General features: G+C 37.7%; 1 protein-coding gene across 1 annotated transcript in view; it reads right to left on the bottom strand.

Annotated features, from left to right (window-relative positions):
- UGGT1 (UDP-glucose glycoprotein glucosyltransferase 1) overlaps positions 1-20615 on the bottom strand; it is a 40539-nt gene that overhangs the window by 18970 nt on the left and 954 nt on the right. The window contains exons 2-21 of the mRNA XM_066556336.1: positions 18979-19114; positions 17135-17217; positions 16460-16590; positions 15492-15604; positions 14102-14276; positions 12703-12799; positions 12040-12118; positions 11734-11834; positions 10845-10944; positions 9689-9749; positions 7536-7627; positions 6741-6891; positions 6374-6493; positions 5511-5596; positions 4959-5094; positions 3892-4023; positions 2420-2584; positions 2112-2232; positions 1317-1415; positions 1-24 (exon numbers count right to left, since the gene is read on the bottom strand). Coding sequence (XP_066412433.1) covers positions 1-24; positions 1317-1415; positions 2112-2232; positions 2420-2584; positions 3892-4023; positions 4959-5094; positions 5511-5596; positions 6374-6493; positions 6741-6891; positions 7536-7627; positions 9689-9749; positions 10845-10944; positions 11734-11834; positions 12040-12118; positions 12703-12799; positions 14102-14276; positions 15492-15604; positions 16460-16590; positions 17135-17217; positions 18979-19103 — 2191 coding nt within the window. The 5' untranslated portion in view covers positions 19104-19114. The remainder of the gene's footprint in view (positions 25-1316; positions 1416-2111; positions 2233-2419; positions 2585-3891; positions 4024-4958; positions 5095-5510; positions 5597-6373; positions 6494-6740; positions 6892-7535; positions 7628-9688; positions 9750-10844; positions 10945-11733; positions 11835-12039; positions 12119-12702; positions 12800-14101; positions 14277-15491; positions 15605-16459; positions 16591-17134; positions 17218-18978; positions 19115-20615) is intronic.

The raw sequence follows: 20615 nt of genomic DNA on the forward strand, positions 1-20615 counted from the left end.
CATAGATCTCCTTGGAAGACATTCCTGGTCAAAGAGCAGAAAGGAAAGGGGAAAAGGAGAGACACATTAATAACTTGATGGTAATCCCAAAGTGTATCAAGAAGCTGCAGCACTGTACTGGGCATAACTGAATCACTACAGATCCAACAGCAACAAATTTGTGTTAATTTTACAAAGCAATAAGCTTTGACTTTTTCTTCCCCTCAAACAGATGGATACTTGATTTTCATGCTTGATTTTCATTAATTATACTACAGATTACCAGTTTCATACCACAGGGTGAGGACATCATTCTGAAGACCGTTTACAAACACTGCTGTGCCATTGTGCTGTTATCTTCCCTCTTTAAAAAGCAGCATGGCAGTGCTGTATCAGTGCTGATGCTGAGCCAGCAACACATAGAACTTCTCTATTACTTCAGAAAATAAATGTGTTACAGCATTACTGTAATCAGATAGCAGCTATTAAATATCTTAAGTGACAGAAGAGGCAGTGACCAAAAAATGTCAAGCCATGGAATTGCAAAGTAATGCACTTTCCAACAAGCATGCCAAGGTGTGGATTTAATTAATGCTCTACACCAGAAACTTGTTCAAATCCAAGTGACTGAGCATGAATGAAGAGCAGGCATGAGACAGGAAGAGCAATGGGAAATTTGGGACAGTCTAGTAAAGACAGGAGATGGGAACAGGAGGATTTGGGTCAAATTATAGCAGCTTATTTCTGGAATCTAACCAAAATGGATAAAGGAAACACCTGATGGTGTCTGGTTAGACCTGGTTAGGCTCTGTATTGTATCTATGCATGCATTTCCTACACTTGAGAGGTACAGGCAAGTTTGAACACTTTTATGTGCAACTGTGACACCACTGCCATTGGAAAAGCAGTGCATGCACTGGAGCAATAAAAACAGCACTGACCACGTTAGGTGATGTCTTATATAATGGGCAGTTGGAATTTTCTTCTGAATCCATGTAACTTCTAGCAATTTTGAATTATGGGACAGAGAACTAAAACCTCTTTTATAGTTTTCTAGTCACTTGCTTACACTGCTGCATTTCTAGGGGTCACTTGCAGAAGAGAAAGAACAGTTTGGTTGAGACTTTATTATTCAGTAAGAGGTTGGACTGGGTTTAAGAGGGGAAAATTCTTGTTCCATACAGATGTCATGTCTTATTAAAGAAAAAGAAATCTTTAACAGACTATGCTGTTACCTACAGGCCTGGCAAGGCTCAGTGAGTGTGTGAAGATCTGCACATGTGCTTGGAAAAAAACATAAAAGCAGACTTGGATTCAGAATCCACCACAGATGTTACCTTTCTTTGTTAAGTAGGTCATGCTGTTTGCAACAGCAGCTGTCTTATCTTTAGACTCCAGTGTGGTAAATCGAGCAAAGTCATCCACAAAATGATTATCTGAGGAAGAGAACAAGCATTAAATGCCAAAGCAACTATTCCATGTAAACTGAAAATAAAATCACTACTATTACCAGAACATTAAGAACACATCCCATTTTGCTCCTTGTGTCTCATTTTCACTGTTAATATATAGGCTGAGAAATGAATTTTGCTGTCTCAGAAGTTACATTAACAACTACACTGCATATTTGATAGGGAGAAGTCAGTTGAAAGAATTTCCCAAGTCTCACTTAGTTGACACTAGTGTATGTAAATAATATACATTGAAAAATCCACTCTGTCACTATTTTTCAAGCAACTCAAAAAAGGCAGGAGTAATGTCATTGTACTGCAGTCACTGTATTGGGTGTTCACTTAGCAAGGGAACATTTTGCTAAATCTGAATTAATTCTAGAGATGACTGTCAAACCTGTTCAAAAGAAGGTCAGAACTAAGAAACAAACTGCTGCTTTATGCATTATATAATTTCTCAGCTTCATGAGTCATATTCCCCTTAAGGTCTGTATAAAAACAAAACAAATTCCCATCTTGAAAATCAGTAGACATTTAATGTTGTACATAAACATCTGTCTGTACCAGGCCTGGGTCATCACTTCAGGTGCTGTTAATGCTTTGCCACCTGAGCTTTCCACTGGAACAGTAAGTCTTTCACTCAGACATTTCAGGTTTAACAGAATTAAAAGCATCCCTTACTCATTCCTGTCAGATCTAGGTACTCTCTGTCAGACCTTAGGATTCTTGAGTTAATTCTTGGAACAACATTAGGCTGATTCATGATATACTCAACCACATCTTGGTCATTAGATAGTTCACCCTGAAGGAAAGAGGAAAGAAGCATTATTTCTTATTTGACATATAAAATTGCCTTACATAACTTAAAAAAAAAAGCTAGAAAGCAATTCTGAAAGCTAAGTTGTCTTGTATAATATGTAGCCAGGGACTTGTGAATCAGCTTTTCCAAATCTAGTTTCTCTCAAGCCTCAGAGGAGCTTAGCACCCACCAGGTACACGGCTCGCTGGAAGATGCTCGTGGTTTCCAGGATTTTGTGCATTGTCACAGTTTCCAGGTCATCAGGATCCAGCTGATCTTTTTGGAAAGGCATCCCATTGAACAGGACAACAGGGAGAGGGCCTACACCAGTTTGCTCATAGTAAGCTCTTGCTGCCTAAAAACAGGAACAGAAGCAGCTTTAGCCCTTTGCCACAAAGGTTCCTAACAAGTCTAAACACACCATGAGATCCTTACCACTTCTGTTAGACACAGACAATGTATCTTTGAAACTTTCAAAGCAAAAAAAAAGTTCCTTCACAATACAGAAGTGCAAAATACTCCTTTAAGTTCATTTTGTAAATGAATTCCAATGAGCGCTTTCTGGTAGTGGCAAAAGATGCACCACAGGAAACATCACTTTGTCTGTGGAAGCAAATGCAATGCAAGCAGTGGTAGCTGTAATGTAAGACAGGGTAGGGAATTTTATTTTTTTTTTAAGAATGTATTTCTTAAACCTGTAAGAAAACAGTTCCTTGTGAGGCAGGGAGTTACTTTGCCAAGACAAATTCCCCTGTTTCATGTAACCTCTGAAAAGTACACCAGCATTGACAGATACTCTGTTAGAAGTTAAAGTTAACTAGGTTCTGCTGATTAGAGGTTCTGGTTGAGGCCTCTCCTCTCATACAAAAATGCCTGTCTTACTTTTATGGATTTTAATTTCCTTAAAATGTTTTTCTCTTCACTATCCTGCATTGGAAGACTCATAAGCATAGGAGCCTATTTTCTGTAACCCTGACTGCATTCCTTACATTTGCAGATGGAGGCAGCATCGTGTGTGTTAAGAGCTATTGGTGACAGTATTTTCATTTATTTTAGAACAACAAAAAATAAGAAACATCCCCCCATAAAACCTCAAATAAAATCTGCTTCATCTCACATATAACTGGTTCAATAGTGATTTGCCCTCCTAATTTTCTCCATACAGAAAAAATCACTTCAAGAATTATTTGTAGAAATCTGTTGGATGTCTTGCTATAGAAAAGGCATTTTGAATTCATTGTCATGGCTTTATCTCACTCAGTATTCAAATACTGATTCAGAAGCCCCACACTGATCTCTCCCAGTGTTAAGCCTCTTGGTTTTTCCATGAACCATTCCATCACTTTGATTTTTTTGCAAACACTAATAAACTCTACTGAAGTCTGCACTCCGTAATGAAAGCTTGAATTATGAGCCACAAGAAAGATATCTTGGTTCTTTACACATAGATTTTTTTAAAAATATATATTCCATTATATGTACTATGTATAATACATAAAGCTTGTGCTGAACATAAAGTATTACTAGAAATCCCCCAAAGTGGTAACAAAATAGTTCCCTGGTTAGTAAGAGAACTGGATCAAGAAATTGTATGTTATTATATTTTCAGAACTGTTGCAGCAAAGGAGGTGGAAAACAAAGCTCTATTTGATGAATTCTTACCTTTCTGTTTTGATCATAGGCAGAATCAATTCCCAGCACGCTGTTGATTTCCACATAAGGATACTGTTTCTCAAGAACACTAATAACATGTTCCACTTTCAGCTGGTCTCCTGTTTTCACTTTGTTATAGATCTGAAAGGGGAATACAAGTTTACAGCTGCAACTGTAAAGGCTCTGGCCTTATCAAAGGTAAACTGACCTGTCACCTGTATTACAGCAGTAGTTATAGTAAGGCATTAACAGCCAGACTGCAAAACTTATATTCATTTTTATCAGTTGCAATAGCTCCTAAGCACTTGTAGCCATCTTGTTATACCTTGTAGTCATTCCAGTGAGGTATATATACTTCTTTAAATAATAACTTGCATTTTTAATTAGAAAAGGTATTTGAGGAGGGAAAAGAGTTCTCTGGGGAAAAAAGCCTCAAATAAAGCATATTCAAGGAGCTACCTTCCCTTCAGAACTTGGGATATGCTTATGAACAATACAACTTCACAGGTAAAGCAGGGACCTCTTTCCCTCTTGAAGGCACAAGATTTTACTTTGAGCTACAAATACACGCCCAAAATAATAAGAATAAAAGTAACTGTCTTTAAGTAACCAGCAATTCAATGTCACAGTATGCCCCAGCTTGCCAGTTTGTACAAGTATCAAACCACAGGTGAAATTCATTTACCAGCACCTGTATTGTCCTTGGATGTGGCAAAGGTGCACAGCTGGAATGGTTCAAACCCAATTATAACATTGAAGGGATGGGGCAGCTCAGAACTCAGAGACTGAATGAGCAAAGGGACAAGATCAGAAAAACATGTAAAAGTGTTAAGTGTCACCATGAAACCTGTGTCACAATGAAACCTAGTCTCACTTGTTAAAGTTAGGTAATACTGGGTTAAAGAAGCACATTACAAGGACACATGTGTTCTGTGGTACCAGTATTTGGAGATACTCTGCATACTACCCCAGCCAAAGAACAATTCCTTCCAGTAGCTACATATTAGTCCATTAACATAATCTTATGTACATGGAAAATATTAAAACATTAATTTCCCTTTTAAATGAATACTTACAGACATGACAGTCTGAAAAGCGTAATTATTGTCCATTTCCTGTGCCACATAATTGTATGTTCTCAGGAGGGCAACACCAGGATCCTGCAGTCCATCAACATCCTCTGAGTCATTAACCACAAAGACTAGTCCTATCCTGCAATCACACAAATCCCCAGGTCATCATTTCTAGAAAGAATCCACTTTTCACACAACTGCTGGCTGTGATCAGCATCTTAAACACAGGTTTCTTCTAGAATAGCCTGGGAAGATGTTGAGAGAGCAGCCAGGAGTCAAAGTTAGGACATGTAATGAGCCCATCAGAATCTTGCTTTTCACCTCTCTCCCATCCAAAACTTTCGATTTCTTTTGGACTGTTAAAAACCAGAACTCTGTTTTGCTAGTATAGAGTACTGGAAGTTATATTCAAAAAATATACACAGACCTCGAACACAAGGAATGTAACATTTCTGCAGTGTCCTAGCAATGAGAATTTTACAATTGCAAAAGACACATGCATAAAAGCTCATATTAAAAAAAACCCAAACATTAAAACACTTATTTTATTATTACCTCAGAGGGATGTGGTTACTGAAGAACATTTCTGCCACATTCAGTAATTCTGCTGTGGTCTCATGAGTAGGATCTACTATCAGCACCTGGATACAAACAGCAAGTGAGAAGTTTTCATGCCCTGGAGAGCCAGTGTTGCCAAGATGTTCTCTGCTGTCCCAACCCAGACAGAACTGTGCCATTCAGACTGCATGTAGGGCCCTTCATTCATGCAACTGTTGTCTTCCAATTTTAAAATTTCTATGCTAGAATTATTGAACTCCAGAGAAAAAAGTAACACATCCAAGCTCCCAGAGTTTCAGATGGTTCAAGTCCCTGTTTTCCCCTAATCAGAGTTCTTGTTCTGCATAGGGCTAATTTGCCACGTGACAAGAGTTACAGAGCACAATTTGCAAACTCTTCATCAGATTTAAGTAATTTACCTACAGACTAAAAGGACACTCAGGGCTAAGCTGAGGGCTGTTGATCATCAAGTCTTGGTGCATGAATGCTTTCTAACTGAAACAACTGAAGTTGGTCTTAACTCTGCCAAGATGACAACAGTTAACAAATTTGATGGATTCCATTAACCAACTTCAGGTATTATCACAAAGTTGAAACACATTTATCAGATGATAATTTTGTCCATTGACAAAACAACTCCTGACATTTAATAGATGCCACAGAATCATGCTCAGGAATCTCTGAATCTCAGCCATAACTTACTAATACAAGGAGAACAAAACCTTTTAGAAAAGCATCCTCTCTCTCAAGCTATTTAAGTGACTGGGAATCCAGTGTATACATGAGGTAAGCTGCAAAAGCTGATGCTCCTGCTCTTGACAAAACAAATGCACATTTCATCCAGTCAGATTATTACTTACAAAATTATGGAAGTTTTTTCTGATTTGCCTGATCACACCAGGAAACGTGGGACGCAGCAGTTCCTGCACGCTGGAAGGCCAGGAATTGTACCGACTATCAACTTCCAGATTGTTGATCCACTAAGGAAAAGTAAAGGCATTTAAATGATTCACAATCCTCCTGCTCTGGTCTGAGACTAACATATTTTCAAATCAGACACTATATTGAAGAAATAAAGCTTTTAACAAGTGCTAATTATAACCTTATCCTTTTTACTTCACTGCAGTTTCAGAGCTGATTGTGAGACAAGGACACAAGCTCCCCTGACAGTTTAAGAATGCACTGCCCAACAGCAAATCAAGTGTTTCTATCAAAAACCAAACTCACTGAAATGGCAGGGCTTCGGATGTCCACAGCATAGTCAGAATCTGATGGCTGGATGTTCAACTTCAGGACATTGTGTAAGGAAACTCCCTCAATTCCCAAGCTGTGCAGGCCTTCCATAACTCGGGCTTCATTGCGGAGCACATCAATCAAGCTGCAAGGAAAAGCAAAATGGAGCTGAATTTTAACCCCACAGCAAATAACTTATCTTAACCTAACAGATGAAAGGTCTAAACAAGACATTAGTTCTTATTTATCACCTATTTCTTACCGTCCTAAGAAACTTGAGATGACTTAAATCTATTCAATTAATATTGTATAACTAGGAAAAGCAACGTTAAATCAGGATAATTAATTCATTATATATATATATATATATATACACATATGTAGTATTGAAACACATCTTGACAAAGGTATAGGGTGGTTTCCAGATGAACAATTTACAGTGGTTTATCCTTTGAGAATCACTCTGCTGTCTTCAGAATAAATCTGTATGCTGACAGCTGAGAAAACAAAATCTTGCTAGTCACAGCAAAAGTCAAAAGAACAGCACAAAGGTGACTTCTCATTCCAATCTTCAAGAGTATTCAACTTTTCACATTAGAATTTTTGTTGGAAATGCACTTTGAATAAGACAAGGAACCATAATTTTCTTTTTACAGTACTTAACAATTAAACCTAGTCTAGATTATGAAGAAGGTTCAAAACTGTAAAAATAACTTTATCATTCAAGCACAAGCAAGATGCAAGTTTCTAAGCAGGATGCAATTATTGTGAAAAATAAAACATTCCTACCTAAATATATCCTGAGTGTCTAAATCAATAAGCAATCCATTGATGAATAGGGCAGAATCTCCTGGTTGCAATCCTAATGTTCCTTTGAAATACTGAAAAGAAGTAGGAAGCCATTAGAAGAGTGGTCTGCACAGAAAATATCATTAAAGAGTTTAATGTTGTTTTTTTTCCAATAGGTCTTGTCTTGCAGCACCAGCTACAAATTTCTATTTAGAAACATGATGAACACTGAAGGAGAAACATTGTGTTTGGATATTTTACAACACTACCATCATGAATACTGTGAGCAAAGCAAACAGAGGAATAATAAGTACTAAGATTAAGTAGCAAGTACAGGAATAATAAGTACCACATGAAGTACCAAAAACAGGAAAATAGCTTCTGATCAGAAAAAATTTACATTTTTTATTAAATTAGTAAGGCTTCCAAAGAAAAGCTGAGTGTTAAATTGTATCTTTCTGTGGATAATTACATAGTAAATTCTAATGTAACAGTAGCAGTGAACTTAACTATCAAATAATACCCACACAAAGTGAGTAGTGCAAAGAACAGCTCTGAAGGGCATGGTTGGATATAGCCTGGTCAGGATGTAGCAGCCCAGGTATCCTCTGAATAAAAATGAATCCACAGAATCATGGCTTTACTTGTGGAGCAGAGTCTGATCTAACACACAGCAGAAAGGCCACCAGGTAGCTTTAGCTTGGACTTACATCCCATACTTTGTCCCTTCCAGAACCACATGAGACAAGTGTCAAACCCCATCCCTTCTCTGATTTTATCACTATTGAACAACAAGGCATTTCTCTCTCAGAACAGGAACCTCAGGGGACTTGTAAGTAGCTCTGCATTTACTATTAGACTGCCCAAATAGATTTCTAAACAATATGTGTGTACTTAACATACAGTGCCTTTTTTTCTGATAATACTAAATGAGACTGAAATGTGTGAACAGGGCAATGTAGCTCAAACAGCAAATGCTGCTGTTTGACTTTTTTTCATTACTATCCTTAACTTTTGTTTTGGTCTCTATACAGACCACACTACCTGGCATATTTTAGTTGCACAAATTTCTGTACAAAAGCCTGTACAAAATTCCCAGGTGGCTGTTGTTGTTTTCAGTGCTTTGCTAATGCCAAGGACATAGCTGAGCTGTCTGAAACACTTCTGCAAATACAGAGCCTACTCAGTGACCTCCAGAGGCCCCTCATGACCTGGGGAGTTTTATGATTCTGTTTCAAAGCACATCTAGATTTAGTTGGTAAATTTTATTCCTTCACTAAGCACCAACATTGAAACCATTTCCTCCATTTCCTCCACACAGAATGAATCAGTCTAAAGCCATGGCAGGTTCTGAATCTATTCTGTGATTTCCTAGTGATCACTGATGTACACAGATATCCAAGCACCATCTCAAATTGGATGAGGACAACTACTTGTATTATGTTTCTTTCTACAGTTAAAACTGTAGGAAGATGCTTAATATGGCTGCTTTCCAAGCAATAAATTTCTAACCAGAGCAGTATTTTCGTATTTGAGTAAAGAAATTTAATTATGTTCCTCCTCCATGTTTGAAAATCCACCACTTGTTCACTTCCCAGATGCATACTACAAAGTTGTGTGTGAAAACACTGGGTCATTATCTTGAGCAACATGACAATCTCAACCAAAATTCTGGCACACATTTTCATGTCTCTAAAAAGCTTGTAGCAATTTCAACAGCTGCTAACTTTGACCTGACTGGCTTTGGATCTACTGTGAAGAAAAAAGAAAAGCCCAACAGAAGAGTGTAATGTGATAGAAATAGGCTGCCCAGTCTCTTCAGCAGTAGTAGGACCAATTTCCTACTGCAGAAACATCATAAGACTTTCAATTCCCAAACAAATGATGGGCTACTGGTGGTTGATTTGCCAGTGAGCATCTACAGACAAGGTAATGGTGAGACAGTAGGAGTATCAGACTGCAAGCTTCAAACCTCTTGCACATTCTTGTTTTCACACTCAGCTGAGCTGTCTTTATGTCTGTCAGTGTTTTAGTGTTAGCCTGGTTATGAGTGGATGAGATAGTTCAGGCATAGAACTATTCTTAAGTGCACTATTCATAAGTGCAACTATTCATAAGTGCAAAGGCACTGTGTTACTTTTTGGACACATTACCTTCTGGTTCTCTTCAATTTCTGCTCTGAGTTCCGAAGAAACGACAGTTTTTGTTATGGCTCTACAAAAATAAAAACATCATGCTATGAATCCTCTTTCTGTTTATCTACTGGCTAGATATCTACTTACCTATCTTTTGTACCTTACATATTAACATCATTAACCTTCTAGTATAAAGAGGTGCAGCAAGAAGCAGTTGCACTTGGTGACACCATAAATAGTAGGATGCAGCATTTTTCTTACACTCTATAATCCAGCAGCACAAAAATGTTAACCACATGCCAACTCTCAGGGTCTAATTTCACATTAACCATAATAAAAGTGTGCAGCTGCCAAAAATGTAAAGATGGAGGCTGACAAGAGAAAATAGGGGATTTCACTGCTCATGGTGGGTTCCCATTCCTTTCCTGACTTTGGATGCAGTGATTGCATCATCAGAGTGGGTGAGTACAGCCCACAGATCAGCCTGAAAACACACTGAGATGCAATGCCTGCCTTAAGAAGCTCTAAATAACAACTTAACATCATGTAATGGGAAATAAGATCAGAAATCAGTTTATTTTTACATTCATCTCAAGTATATATCCCACCTACTCAAAAAGGCTCTGTAATACCATCTTCACAATGCAGGCAATGGAATTTTTCAAGAGAAATATATCTCTAGGCTGGCCATGCCAGGTCATATTGAGTTTTTTAAACTGATTTGAATATGTTACAGACAGTCACTGACAAAGTGCAAAAACCAGTGGAATTGCACATCAGCCTCTGACATGAGACTGACTGGGCTGTTTGGCAATGTGGACCCCAGAAGAAGAGTGGGACCCTGTAAACAGAAAAATGCTAAGATCATTAAACAGAAAACCCAGCCAATAAATTCTTGATGACTTCATGTAATAGGTTTAGATGCATTTCACAATAAAATAGCACAGGCAATTCTGGCAAATTTCTGCCAGTCCACATCAGCTGCCATCCAAGAAAAACACCATGAAATCCTCTTTGTAACAGTAGGCTGAAGAACTTCCCAGCATAAACATTCCCCAGTGTTTGCTTCCACCTAAATGGAAGTCAGAATTAACCCAACCAATGCTGCTTGTCTCAGGTCCTGCTCAGGAAAAGGAGAGTAATAAAATTTTTTAGGAGTCAAAATTAAAGTTACCTGGCCTTTGTAGGAAAGTTCTGACTAAGATCCTTCATGACCATCAGGGCATCCACAGGGGGAGCAGTCAAAATGCGAGCAGCAGTTTGAAAACTCAGATCTTAGAAGTGAAAAAACAGAGGTCAACAACTCAAAACTGAAAACAAGGCAATGCAGAGACATCTTAACTTTATCTTGCAACTTTTTTGCATGTTACCTAAGGAACTTCACTTTCTATCTGCACCTATAGATACTTTTAAACTCATCTTTGTATTCAACTTGTATGTGTTGCCTTGAAGGAAGTAACCCTCTCCAAGTGAAGCAGTGTATGGTGCCTGCAGGTTGTTTAGGTAAGTCCAGACCAGCCCTCTTTCTTTGGCTGAGCTGGGAGCATCTGCCCTTCCACTGATATAGGTAGATTCCCACAGCTACAACATACATTCAGCTCTTTGAATCACTCTCTTTGAGAGGATGAAAAGCTTTTGCATAGGATTTGTAGATGTTTTAAGGGAATGAGGCCAGAGCAGCATGTAATTGAGTTTGAAATACAGTTTTCCTCTGGTCTTGAGAAATCTCAAGATTTCACATCAGAAGTGTGATCATGGAAAGAATCTTTGCATTCCTTTCTTTTCTGCATTCAGCAGACCATACAAGCAGTCAGTTTAAGAGCAAGTAGCTTATTGTACTTCGTAATATAGAAAACAATCCAAGTATCAGAAGTCCTGTGAAACAATGCCAAAAGCTATTTCAACAGGAAAAGGTACTTTAAAAACCAAGTATTTTCCAAGTGAGACTGAATGCAGGAATTTATAGTCAAACTCTGTCAACTGTATGCAGCCAGTAACAACCTCAATAGTGTAGAACACATTGAGTTTTTTAGACCATAACTGAAAGCCTTAATCCAGATTACCTTGCAGCTGCCATACTTTCAAAGGTGCCATTTCATTGGTACTTTCCACGAGGTGTTTTCTGAGCTCTTTCAGCTCTTCTGACAAGTCAGGATACAGCTGCCTGAAAGGATACAAGGGTCAAACAACTCCTGTGGTTTCCTGTAAGAAAGTCTGCTGCTAATTTAAAGAAACTACCACATAAAAAAAAAAAATATGCTGCTAACACATACAGAAAACTCAGACATGTAAAAAATAATAATAAAGCAAAAGATCAGCATTTCTGAAAAAAAAGTTTTTTGGTATGACAAAGTCCAGCTGTGTTTTACCTTAGTTTTCCAAAGAGAAATCCTTGCACTTCATCAATAGGGTCATTTTCATCTATGACTGTAGCATTCACATCTGTGCCTATAAACACACAGAGAACACCACTAGCATCAAGCCATTCCCAAACAGAAAAGCAGGAAAATGTTTGTATGTGTATGTGTACATGTAAAGAAAAAGTACACACACTGATTACACTATCAAAATAGTTTTGGCAGATGCATGGAAGTTTGTAGAACAGAGATCATTGCTCCATAAAAGCAGCAAAAGCAAAAAAAAAGCAGAATTCTGAGAATTCTGTCCCCCCCCCGAAAAAAAACACCAAACCAAAAATGAGGAGCAGGGAACACAGTCTGCTCTAAGGATGGATAGGTTAAGGCAAATGAAAGTAGAGAAATTTGCTTTACACCTGCAGAGTAACTGGTAAAAAATTAGCTGCATTAGTAGGGCCATTGCTAAGATCCAGTCCATGGCCATGACTCCAGGATTGCACAAATGTGGAAGTGCCATGGCAAAGATCTGTTTCATAAGGAACATGCTCCCAAAAGGGATTTCAGAGCTAAGGAAAGAAAAATATCTGCAATTCAGACATTCATAGCAAAACGAGTATAAAATTACCTTGGCGAAATTATAACGTTCACATTAAAATACTTCAAATAAAAATTCACCTTTCACCTGGGTATCATCCTTGGCCTTATATTCTGTACTTTTAATAGCCAGTTCTACACCATAACCAGAGAGGTAGACCTTCTCCTTGCTGGGATTCTGTAAGGAAAAGCCAACAGTGTGATATTGCCATCTTTGTTTGATCCAGAAAAGAAAAACTACCACTTCCCAAAGCTGAGAAATCTCAGTCTGGGATTTCAGACATAATGGGTAGAGAGAAACAAACAAAACACTGTGAGTGGCTCTGCAGTAACATACTCTAGTAACTTTATTTCCTACTGCTTTTCAACGTACTTCATGAAGTTCAGCAAGCAAGAATTACCTCTATGAACCAAAAAACCATCAAAATCCACAAAGCAAAGAGGAACACAAAACAATGTTTTCAGGATTCAGTGTGTGAGCAAAGCAGAGGGAGATAAGAGTCCAATCAGATGATTAGATATCATCAAATCAGATAAAGGGTGGAAAGGAACTTCAGCTCAAAGTTCAAAAATGAAACATTCACTGAAGAGCTACCACAGAGAATGGCTAGGAGTAAAATAATGACAAAAGATAGGTGCATAATTAGTTCTGCCTTTAATGAGAGAAACATGACCACTTTCTAAAAGTATTTTGAAGTATAAAGGAGTCACATAACAGTACCAAGATCTAAAGTGCAATACACTGAATTTTGAATGTATTCCTCCCAACAAACAACTATTTCCTTTTATTAAAGGGAAGTATTGTATGCAATGCATGACTTTATTTTATTAAAAGTACAAGTAATATTAGAAATTAACCAGCTGATGCTCTTTTTTTTTTTTTCCCACATTCAAGCCTGACTGCTACATTGCAGGTTTTGGCAATACTTAGTAATATTCAAGCAACAAATCAAAGAACTCCAGTTCTTCATACCTCTTGAAATGTAGTTTTAAATACTAATCCAGTGGCTATGCACAATTTAGTGGAGGAAGATGGAAACCAGGAAATGGTAAGTGGTTCTGTAAAAAAATTACTACAGAAACAATGTCTTTCTTTTGAAGATGGTACCTAAATGTTAATCCTTGCTTTTTATATCAAGTGACTAAGTGGCCTGATTGTGAAAGATCTGACTACTTCCCATGCTCTAATATGGGTAGAGAAACACTTTTTTTACACTGAAGTCTCTAATTAATCTGGAATTTAAGTCTGGATTTGTGAAATCAAACAATCTTACTTACACAATCAGGAGATTTAAAATATTCTGTATTCCTCAGCTACATGCAATAAAAACATAAAACTTTGAGTATTCCAAGAAAATTAACAATGACAGTAGGCAAATGTCAATTTAAAGGGAACTAACTTGGGTCAGTTTTCTTTTTGAAAACCAAGGCCAGTTACTCAATTTCAAATGCCTGTGTTACAATGCACAAATATACTCACAGCAATGTAGTGTCTGAGCACATAAGTGATTTCTCCTGCCTCAGCCTTTGCAACAAGGCTCCTGTGCTGTCTGTAGAACTCCTCTGAGCCAATCTCTGCATAAAGTATGACCACAGGACTTTCAGGGTTTGCTGCTGGGTACTTGTGGTCCCCCTTGAACAAAAATGGCTTTGGCCTAAGAGGGAACAGTGAAAAGTCACAGTGTGAGTCACAGCATTTCCTCACTCAATGCAAAATGCACATTTTTTTCCCTGTTTATTCATTTTCCTGAATACATTTGTTGAGCTATTCCTACATATTATCTCAAGGCTGGCAGCACTTTGTGCACATTGACAAAAGCTTTGTGAAAAATGAACATATGAAAAGAAATAAGTGACTAAGAGCTATTTTGAATCTAATATGATCCTAATTTTAAAAATGAACAACTTCCCTTAGATTTCCAATTAACTTTCTCTCCCCGTGGTGATTCATAAATTCTGTATGAAAAATTAAAAAGGCTGATAGAACAGATGTGCTAAGGGCACAAATTCATGTGAACCTGGTCCTTGGCTTAGTATGCAAACAAAAAAGTGAATGAAAAGTCTATTTTCAGCTTCTTTGCTTACATTTTGTCCAAAGTGCAATAAATACTTAAAGTATTCCCAGTAAGTCAGACGAACAGCATGTGAGCTATAGATGCCATATGCCTGCACATTGACAGAAAACTCTTTATTCTTAAAAGAACCAAATAACCAAGATTACAAAATTGTATTGAAAACAAAAATGTTCTCATATTATGAAAACAAACTGAAATGTAAGGATTTGGGTTGGTTTTGGTTTATTACTTGGTTGAGGTTTTTTAATAAGTATTATATTTTATACCTTCTTTTTGTTATTAGCAGTTACAATCAAGTTCTGTTCTTATAGAGAAATCTGAATTTTAAATATTGTGTGGTAATGGTTTTCTTTGTCAATGATGAGAAAAGTATACAGAGAAAAAATACTGTGCATGCTTTCAGCCATTCATAAAACAATTTTTTACATTAATTCTCATTTGAATATGCAGCCCAGCTCCTTCTATTTTCCCTACACACTGAAGGTTTTACACACTCCTGAGAATTCCTACTGTCCTTCAACAGTTTCCAGCTATTTCCAGAAGGTGTTTCCAAATTTTCCTGTGCACATTCCTCTTCCTAGTAGAATTATCAAAGAGCAAGTGATACGAAAACCATCACTGCAATCTGAATTAATACCAAATAAGAGACTGCCACTCCAGTGCCAACAATGGACAGGAGAAATCAACACTGAAGGACACAGAAACAAAAACTTTATTACAACCTCTTCACAGCAGTAAGTCTAAAGTTAGGTTAAATTTTAAGACTAATCCTGTAATAGGAAATTAAACAAATACCTGTCTGAAGCTGCCTGTAAAAGGTTTCCAAGAGAGTCAAATTCACATGTTTTCTCCCCATGCACAACAAAAAACAGGGTACAGCCCTCTGGTGGAGATTCATCTGCTGCTATCTGTATAAAACATTTGTAATAATGTAGGTTAAATGTTTGCCCTTAGAACAAGTGAAAAGTAAGAGTGTAGCTGTGCAGCAAACAGTATTATTTCCTACATTCCAAACTAGTATTTCTTCCTTGTTTTTGACATAATTTAAATGCAAGGTGAAATTGCAAGATGGAGAGTTAAGCCTTAATTTATTTTTCAGTCTGTTATTATTAACTGTAAGGTTAGGTGCAGGTACAGAAAGCAAGGCTTGCAATTGTAGGGGTTTTGGTTGAGGGTTTCTTTTTGTCTTAGACATCACAAAAATCTGTATTTGTTAAATATCAAACAACAAAATGACTCCACATGAACAAGCAAGATGTTTTACAGTATTACTTAAATAAAGCACATTCTAATGTGAGACAATTTCCAAAGAATTAAAAAGATTAAAAAATAACAGAGAACACAATGAACTTTTATTTATGAGTTCTAATCACTCTCTCTATATATATATATATTTATATACACACACACACATATATATGGATTACTATCTACAAGTTAGTTCAGCTGAGCAGCAGGAGCAGCAGCATCCCAAGTACCAATGGAGCCATAGAGATGGTCCTCCCAAAAATCTTTGCATCAATTCTTAGTGCAGCAGGCACAAAGATATGCAGACATGTCAAAATGCCAATTCTTTAGTCTACTCTAGACAAAAAATTCAGCACCTCATGAAATTTTTATACACACCCACTCTGTAGCTCAAGTGTGCAGAGCAGTTAATCAGTTCAGGTTTTTTAGATCTCAAATGTTTCCTTCCACAGGTCCCTCCTTCCTGAGCATTGGTAAAGTGCTCTGCACCTCACCTGAGCTTTTCCTGTACTCACCTGTTGAAAAGCTTGAACTGCTGCAGAGTAGGAGTGTAAAGACAGAGAAAATTTCAACAAATTCTGCTGCAAAGGTGACAGAGTCTGGCAGGCCACTTTCAGCATTTCCTGGTAAGAAGAATAATCACTACCTGCAAAATCAAAGTACAAGCAGTTATCTTTCTATCCCATAGTCTCATTGAAGAGGGGCTTCTCATGCTAGTGTGATTTATACCAACAGAAGCCCATGACATGAATTCTGAGCATGCACCATTCCTCCTCCAATTTCATTACAGCCAATTCTACAGCTGGATGAGAGTGAACTTCAACAGAGATCCAGGAAAGTACACTTGAATTCATTCTTGAGGATGTAAACATGGGCAGGGGAGGAGGGAAACAGTTTAGAGCTCCCATTTAATTTTGGCTGAGAAATAGTAACACAGAGAAAAGGCATTTAAAATATTTCATACTTCATGTTGAAAAAGAATCTGGCAAGCAAAATGTTTCAGACTCAGCCACTACAGCTTTTGTCAAATGGATATCCAAAAGCCTTGAGCACATTACAACAAAAAAAAAAAACTACTGAAATAAGTATTTTATAGAAGTCAAATGAGGATTAACATGATGGAAGACAGAACACTGTGGTATACTTTTCAACTATTAGTCAGCACTGAGAAAAAAACTATAAAATCTTACCATCATGCTCAGCTGTCTTAATATTCTCACTAGCTTCAACAAAGCTCCAGAATTTTTCTTGACCTTCTTCTGATAAAAATTCACTAAGTAAGATGAGAAGAGTGAGTTAGACCTACAAATTTTCTCTCAAATTATAAATCTGATACCTTGCAATGCTTTACAGAAAGTTAGCACCTACCACCTGTATCAGCAAACTGTGTAACTAGCAAAAGCACTGCAGGAAAGCTAAAAACAAACAAACCCAAACAAATAATCACTGCAGACCAGGACAAACACAGAGTACATGCAAGCAGCTTGTAAAGCACCTCCTGATCCTTTAAATGCCACTAACAGGCAGCAGGGTCCATCCTGGGAGCTCTCCTCCCTAATGCATTTCCTTGCTATCCCTCTTTTATGAGAAACACACCTTTTTGTTTATTTTACTGAAACCAACTGGAATTATGAGCTTTGGTGGGCTTTGGTGGAGGTTTTCTGTTTGCTTGTTCTTGAACAAGCAAAAGGAGAAGTCACAGCTTCAAACCACGTTATAATTCCCACATATGAAGCATATAATGGGCAGGTATAGAAGGCTAGATAATGAAATTCATCCTCTGAACATTGCTAGGCACAAACACTGTATCACATCTACACTTGTAACACACTTGCCATGCTAAAGGATGCTACAACAGGAGGTTTGGAGCCTGCTCAGTGCCACAGTAACTGTGTGCTCCAATCCAAGGGTAAGTGCTGCTGGAACACCTGGGTGCCAAACTGCAGGGCTGGGTGAGTGCAGTGACCAGCAGGAGGATTTTACACTGCAGTGCTGCATCATGCTGCAGTTCATCCCAGGTGAACTACCCTGCCCTACCCAAAGCCTCTGGCTACAACAGATCAAGTCTTTGGCACGTTATTTTGATTATTTGCTTACTGTTTCACACTCTCTTAGGTTGAGTTCTTCCCCAGTAATGTCACATTGTAACACAGTCTCGGGGTATCTAAAGCCTGGCATTAAAACCTGTGTGTTTTGCATTTTACTGCTTAAGGAACTTTCAGGCTTCAGCTTCTCCAGAGAAGGTTACAGAAAAGTAATTTCACCTAGGACACACCTGTCCTCTGAATGAAAGCCATGCTCAACTATTTTCATGTGAAACAATCTGCAGTAAAACAGACAAAATTCCACATTTGGCAGTACCCTTAATTGATACAAAATTAAGCCCATACTAACTTGAAATTCTAAAAGTCCTACTGACATCTCCAAACTAAAACATGACAAAATTAAACAATGAGGGATTTCAAAAGATCTAAGCAGAGTAGCACTGAAAAGACAGCATGGTGCTTTCTTTTTACACAACATCTTAGAAATAAAGTCTTTAATACCATAGAATAAATGTTCCCAGGGTGACTTGCACAATTCTTAGCAAAGCAATTGACTTTAATCAATGCAAAATTCACATGAACAAAGTTAAAGTCAAGTTTTACCAAGCTAAATACACACAAGCAGCAGACATGTATCAAAAGCTACAACACTGAAGTAAAATACATTCAGCAACAGAATCTTACAATACCATGCTGAACTCTCTATCTAATGCTTTGAGTAAAACTTCATAAGGCAAAAAATACCAACTATGTAATTGTTTCTGGTTATTAATGTTTGTTCTAGTGCAAAATGAAACAATTTATCACACAAAACAACTACTACTGCCTCCTCTAAAATCCTCCTCCTATCTCCCCATGCACAACAGGGATCACATTCCCCTGTTATTACTGTTGGTAGTGACCAGAAACTAAAGTGCCACATAACAAAGAGAACACTTTACTTTAAGCATATTCTGATTTGACAATGAAGAAAATCACAAAGCACTTACCTTGTCTCAAGGAGTAAAGGAGTTGAAGACCACTTTGTAGTTAGAGATGTTGTCACAGCCTTAGAATCTGCTTTTACAAGTGAAGAGCTGAACCAGACTCCAAGAACTGCAATAAGTATTCCCATTTTATAGGACACTGAAAATTATGAAGGAAAATAATAAGTCTTGCATGGTCTCTTCTTATAAATACAGGATCTCAAATATATTGAGAGGTATGTTAAGACTTTAAAACTGCATTTAATGCAATACATTAATAAGATTATCATCCCCTCACCTGGGCTTACAAAATCACAAACTTGAAGAGAGGCAAGGAATTTACAAACTTACTCCTGAGATGCAATTAAACCTAAATCAATTCCATCTTCCTCTGTGTTTATGCTTTCAAATAAGCTTGCTTCTGTTCCAGGACACCAACACCACATATTTCTTGTTCTAAGAGGTTTTACAAAGTGCATGCATTTCAGATTGGGAGGGAAAGCAACCCACTGTTCATAGTATGGGAAGGAAAATCACACTTTATGTCAGAACAGACCCAGCAGCTGTGGACTGATCCAGGCAAGGGTGAGGAACCCCAGTCAGTCCTTTAGGTTTTTTGGGGAATGAAGAAACAAGTATTTCCTGACTGCACCAAGCACCAACAAATTTAAAAGCTGAAAAATGAATGACATCACACAAACAGACTCAAAGGATACAACCTACTGTGAGAAGTGACCAAAAAAACCCCAAATTATTCCCTTTCTTTATTGTCCTTCCTTGTGTGTATTTTCAAGCCTTTGTATTCTCTGGCCTACATCCCAAAACAAAGCAAAGGGGAATTTCCTTGCCCACAACTCTTAAGCTTATGGAAGACCTGAATTCTTTTGTTGGCTTTCCATTAGAGTCTCCAAAAGTTTAAGCTTTTTTTGCCCCTCTCTGACTATAGTATATTTATATTTACTACACTCCCAATATGCACTCAAGTACTCTTTCATTTCTTTATCTTTTTTTTCCTGGATAACTCATTTTCCATGTCCCACCTGCACCTGAAAAAACGTCCTGCTGCAATTCTAGATATATCACAGCCAACAAGCTGCCAGGATCTAACTTCTGTCTCTTTTTCATTACCATCTCAATATAAAGAACAGGGTTATAAATCTGTAGCTCTAAGCTACCTGTATATATACATAAATAAACGAACCAAATCCTCCTCTCTTTAAAAGTTTACACCCCTCCAGCCAAATGTTTCCCAACAATAACTCAGGCATTGTTCTTTCTCTGGGAATAAAACCAGAAATTCCTGCTGTGATCTCCAAAGAGCAGCCTGGTGAGCTGCACACGACATTTGCTTTATGCCACACCTGGGAAGCAGACAGATGGCATCTCAGAATGGGCACAGCCATCACTCCCTGTGTGCAGAGGGGGAAGCTCAGCCAATATTTGTGGAGTGAAACATTGGCTTCTGCCAAGTGCAAGGAAAAACCACAGTTCACAGCTCCTCCCAAAGATGGGTCCTTCTTTTTCTCTGAAAATCATACACTGGAGTTTGGAATAGGTAAATGAATACACCCAGCAGCACTCTCGTGGCTAAAGCTCCTATGCTGCTCTCTTGTGCTTGCTTTTCTGGGAAAAACTGAATTAAAGGCTTTTTTCTGTATGAA

Source organism: Molothrus aeneus, chromosome 10 (assembly GCF_037042795.1).
Source record: "Molothrus aeneus isolate 106 chromosome 10, BPBGC_Maene_1.0, whole genome shotgun sequence".
Taxonomy (NCBI): Eukaryota; Metazoa; Chordata; class Aves; order Passeriformes; family Icteridae; genus Molothrus; species Molothrus aeneus.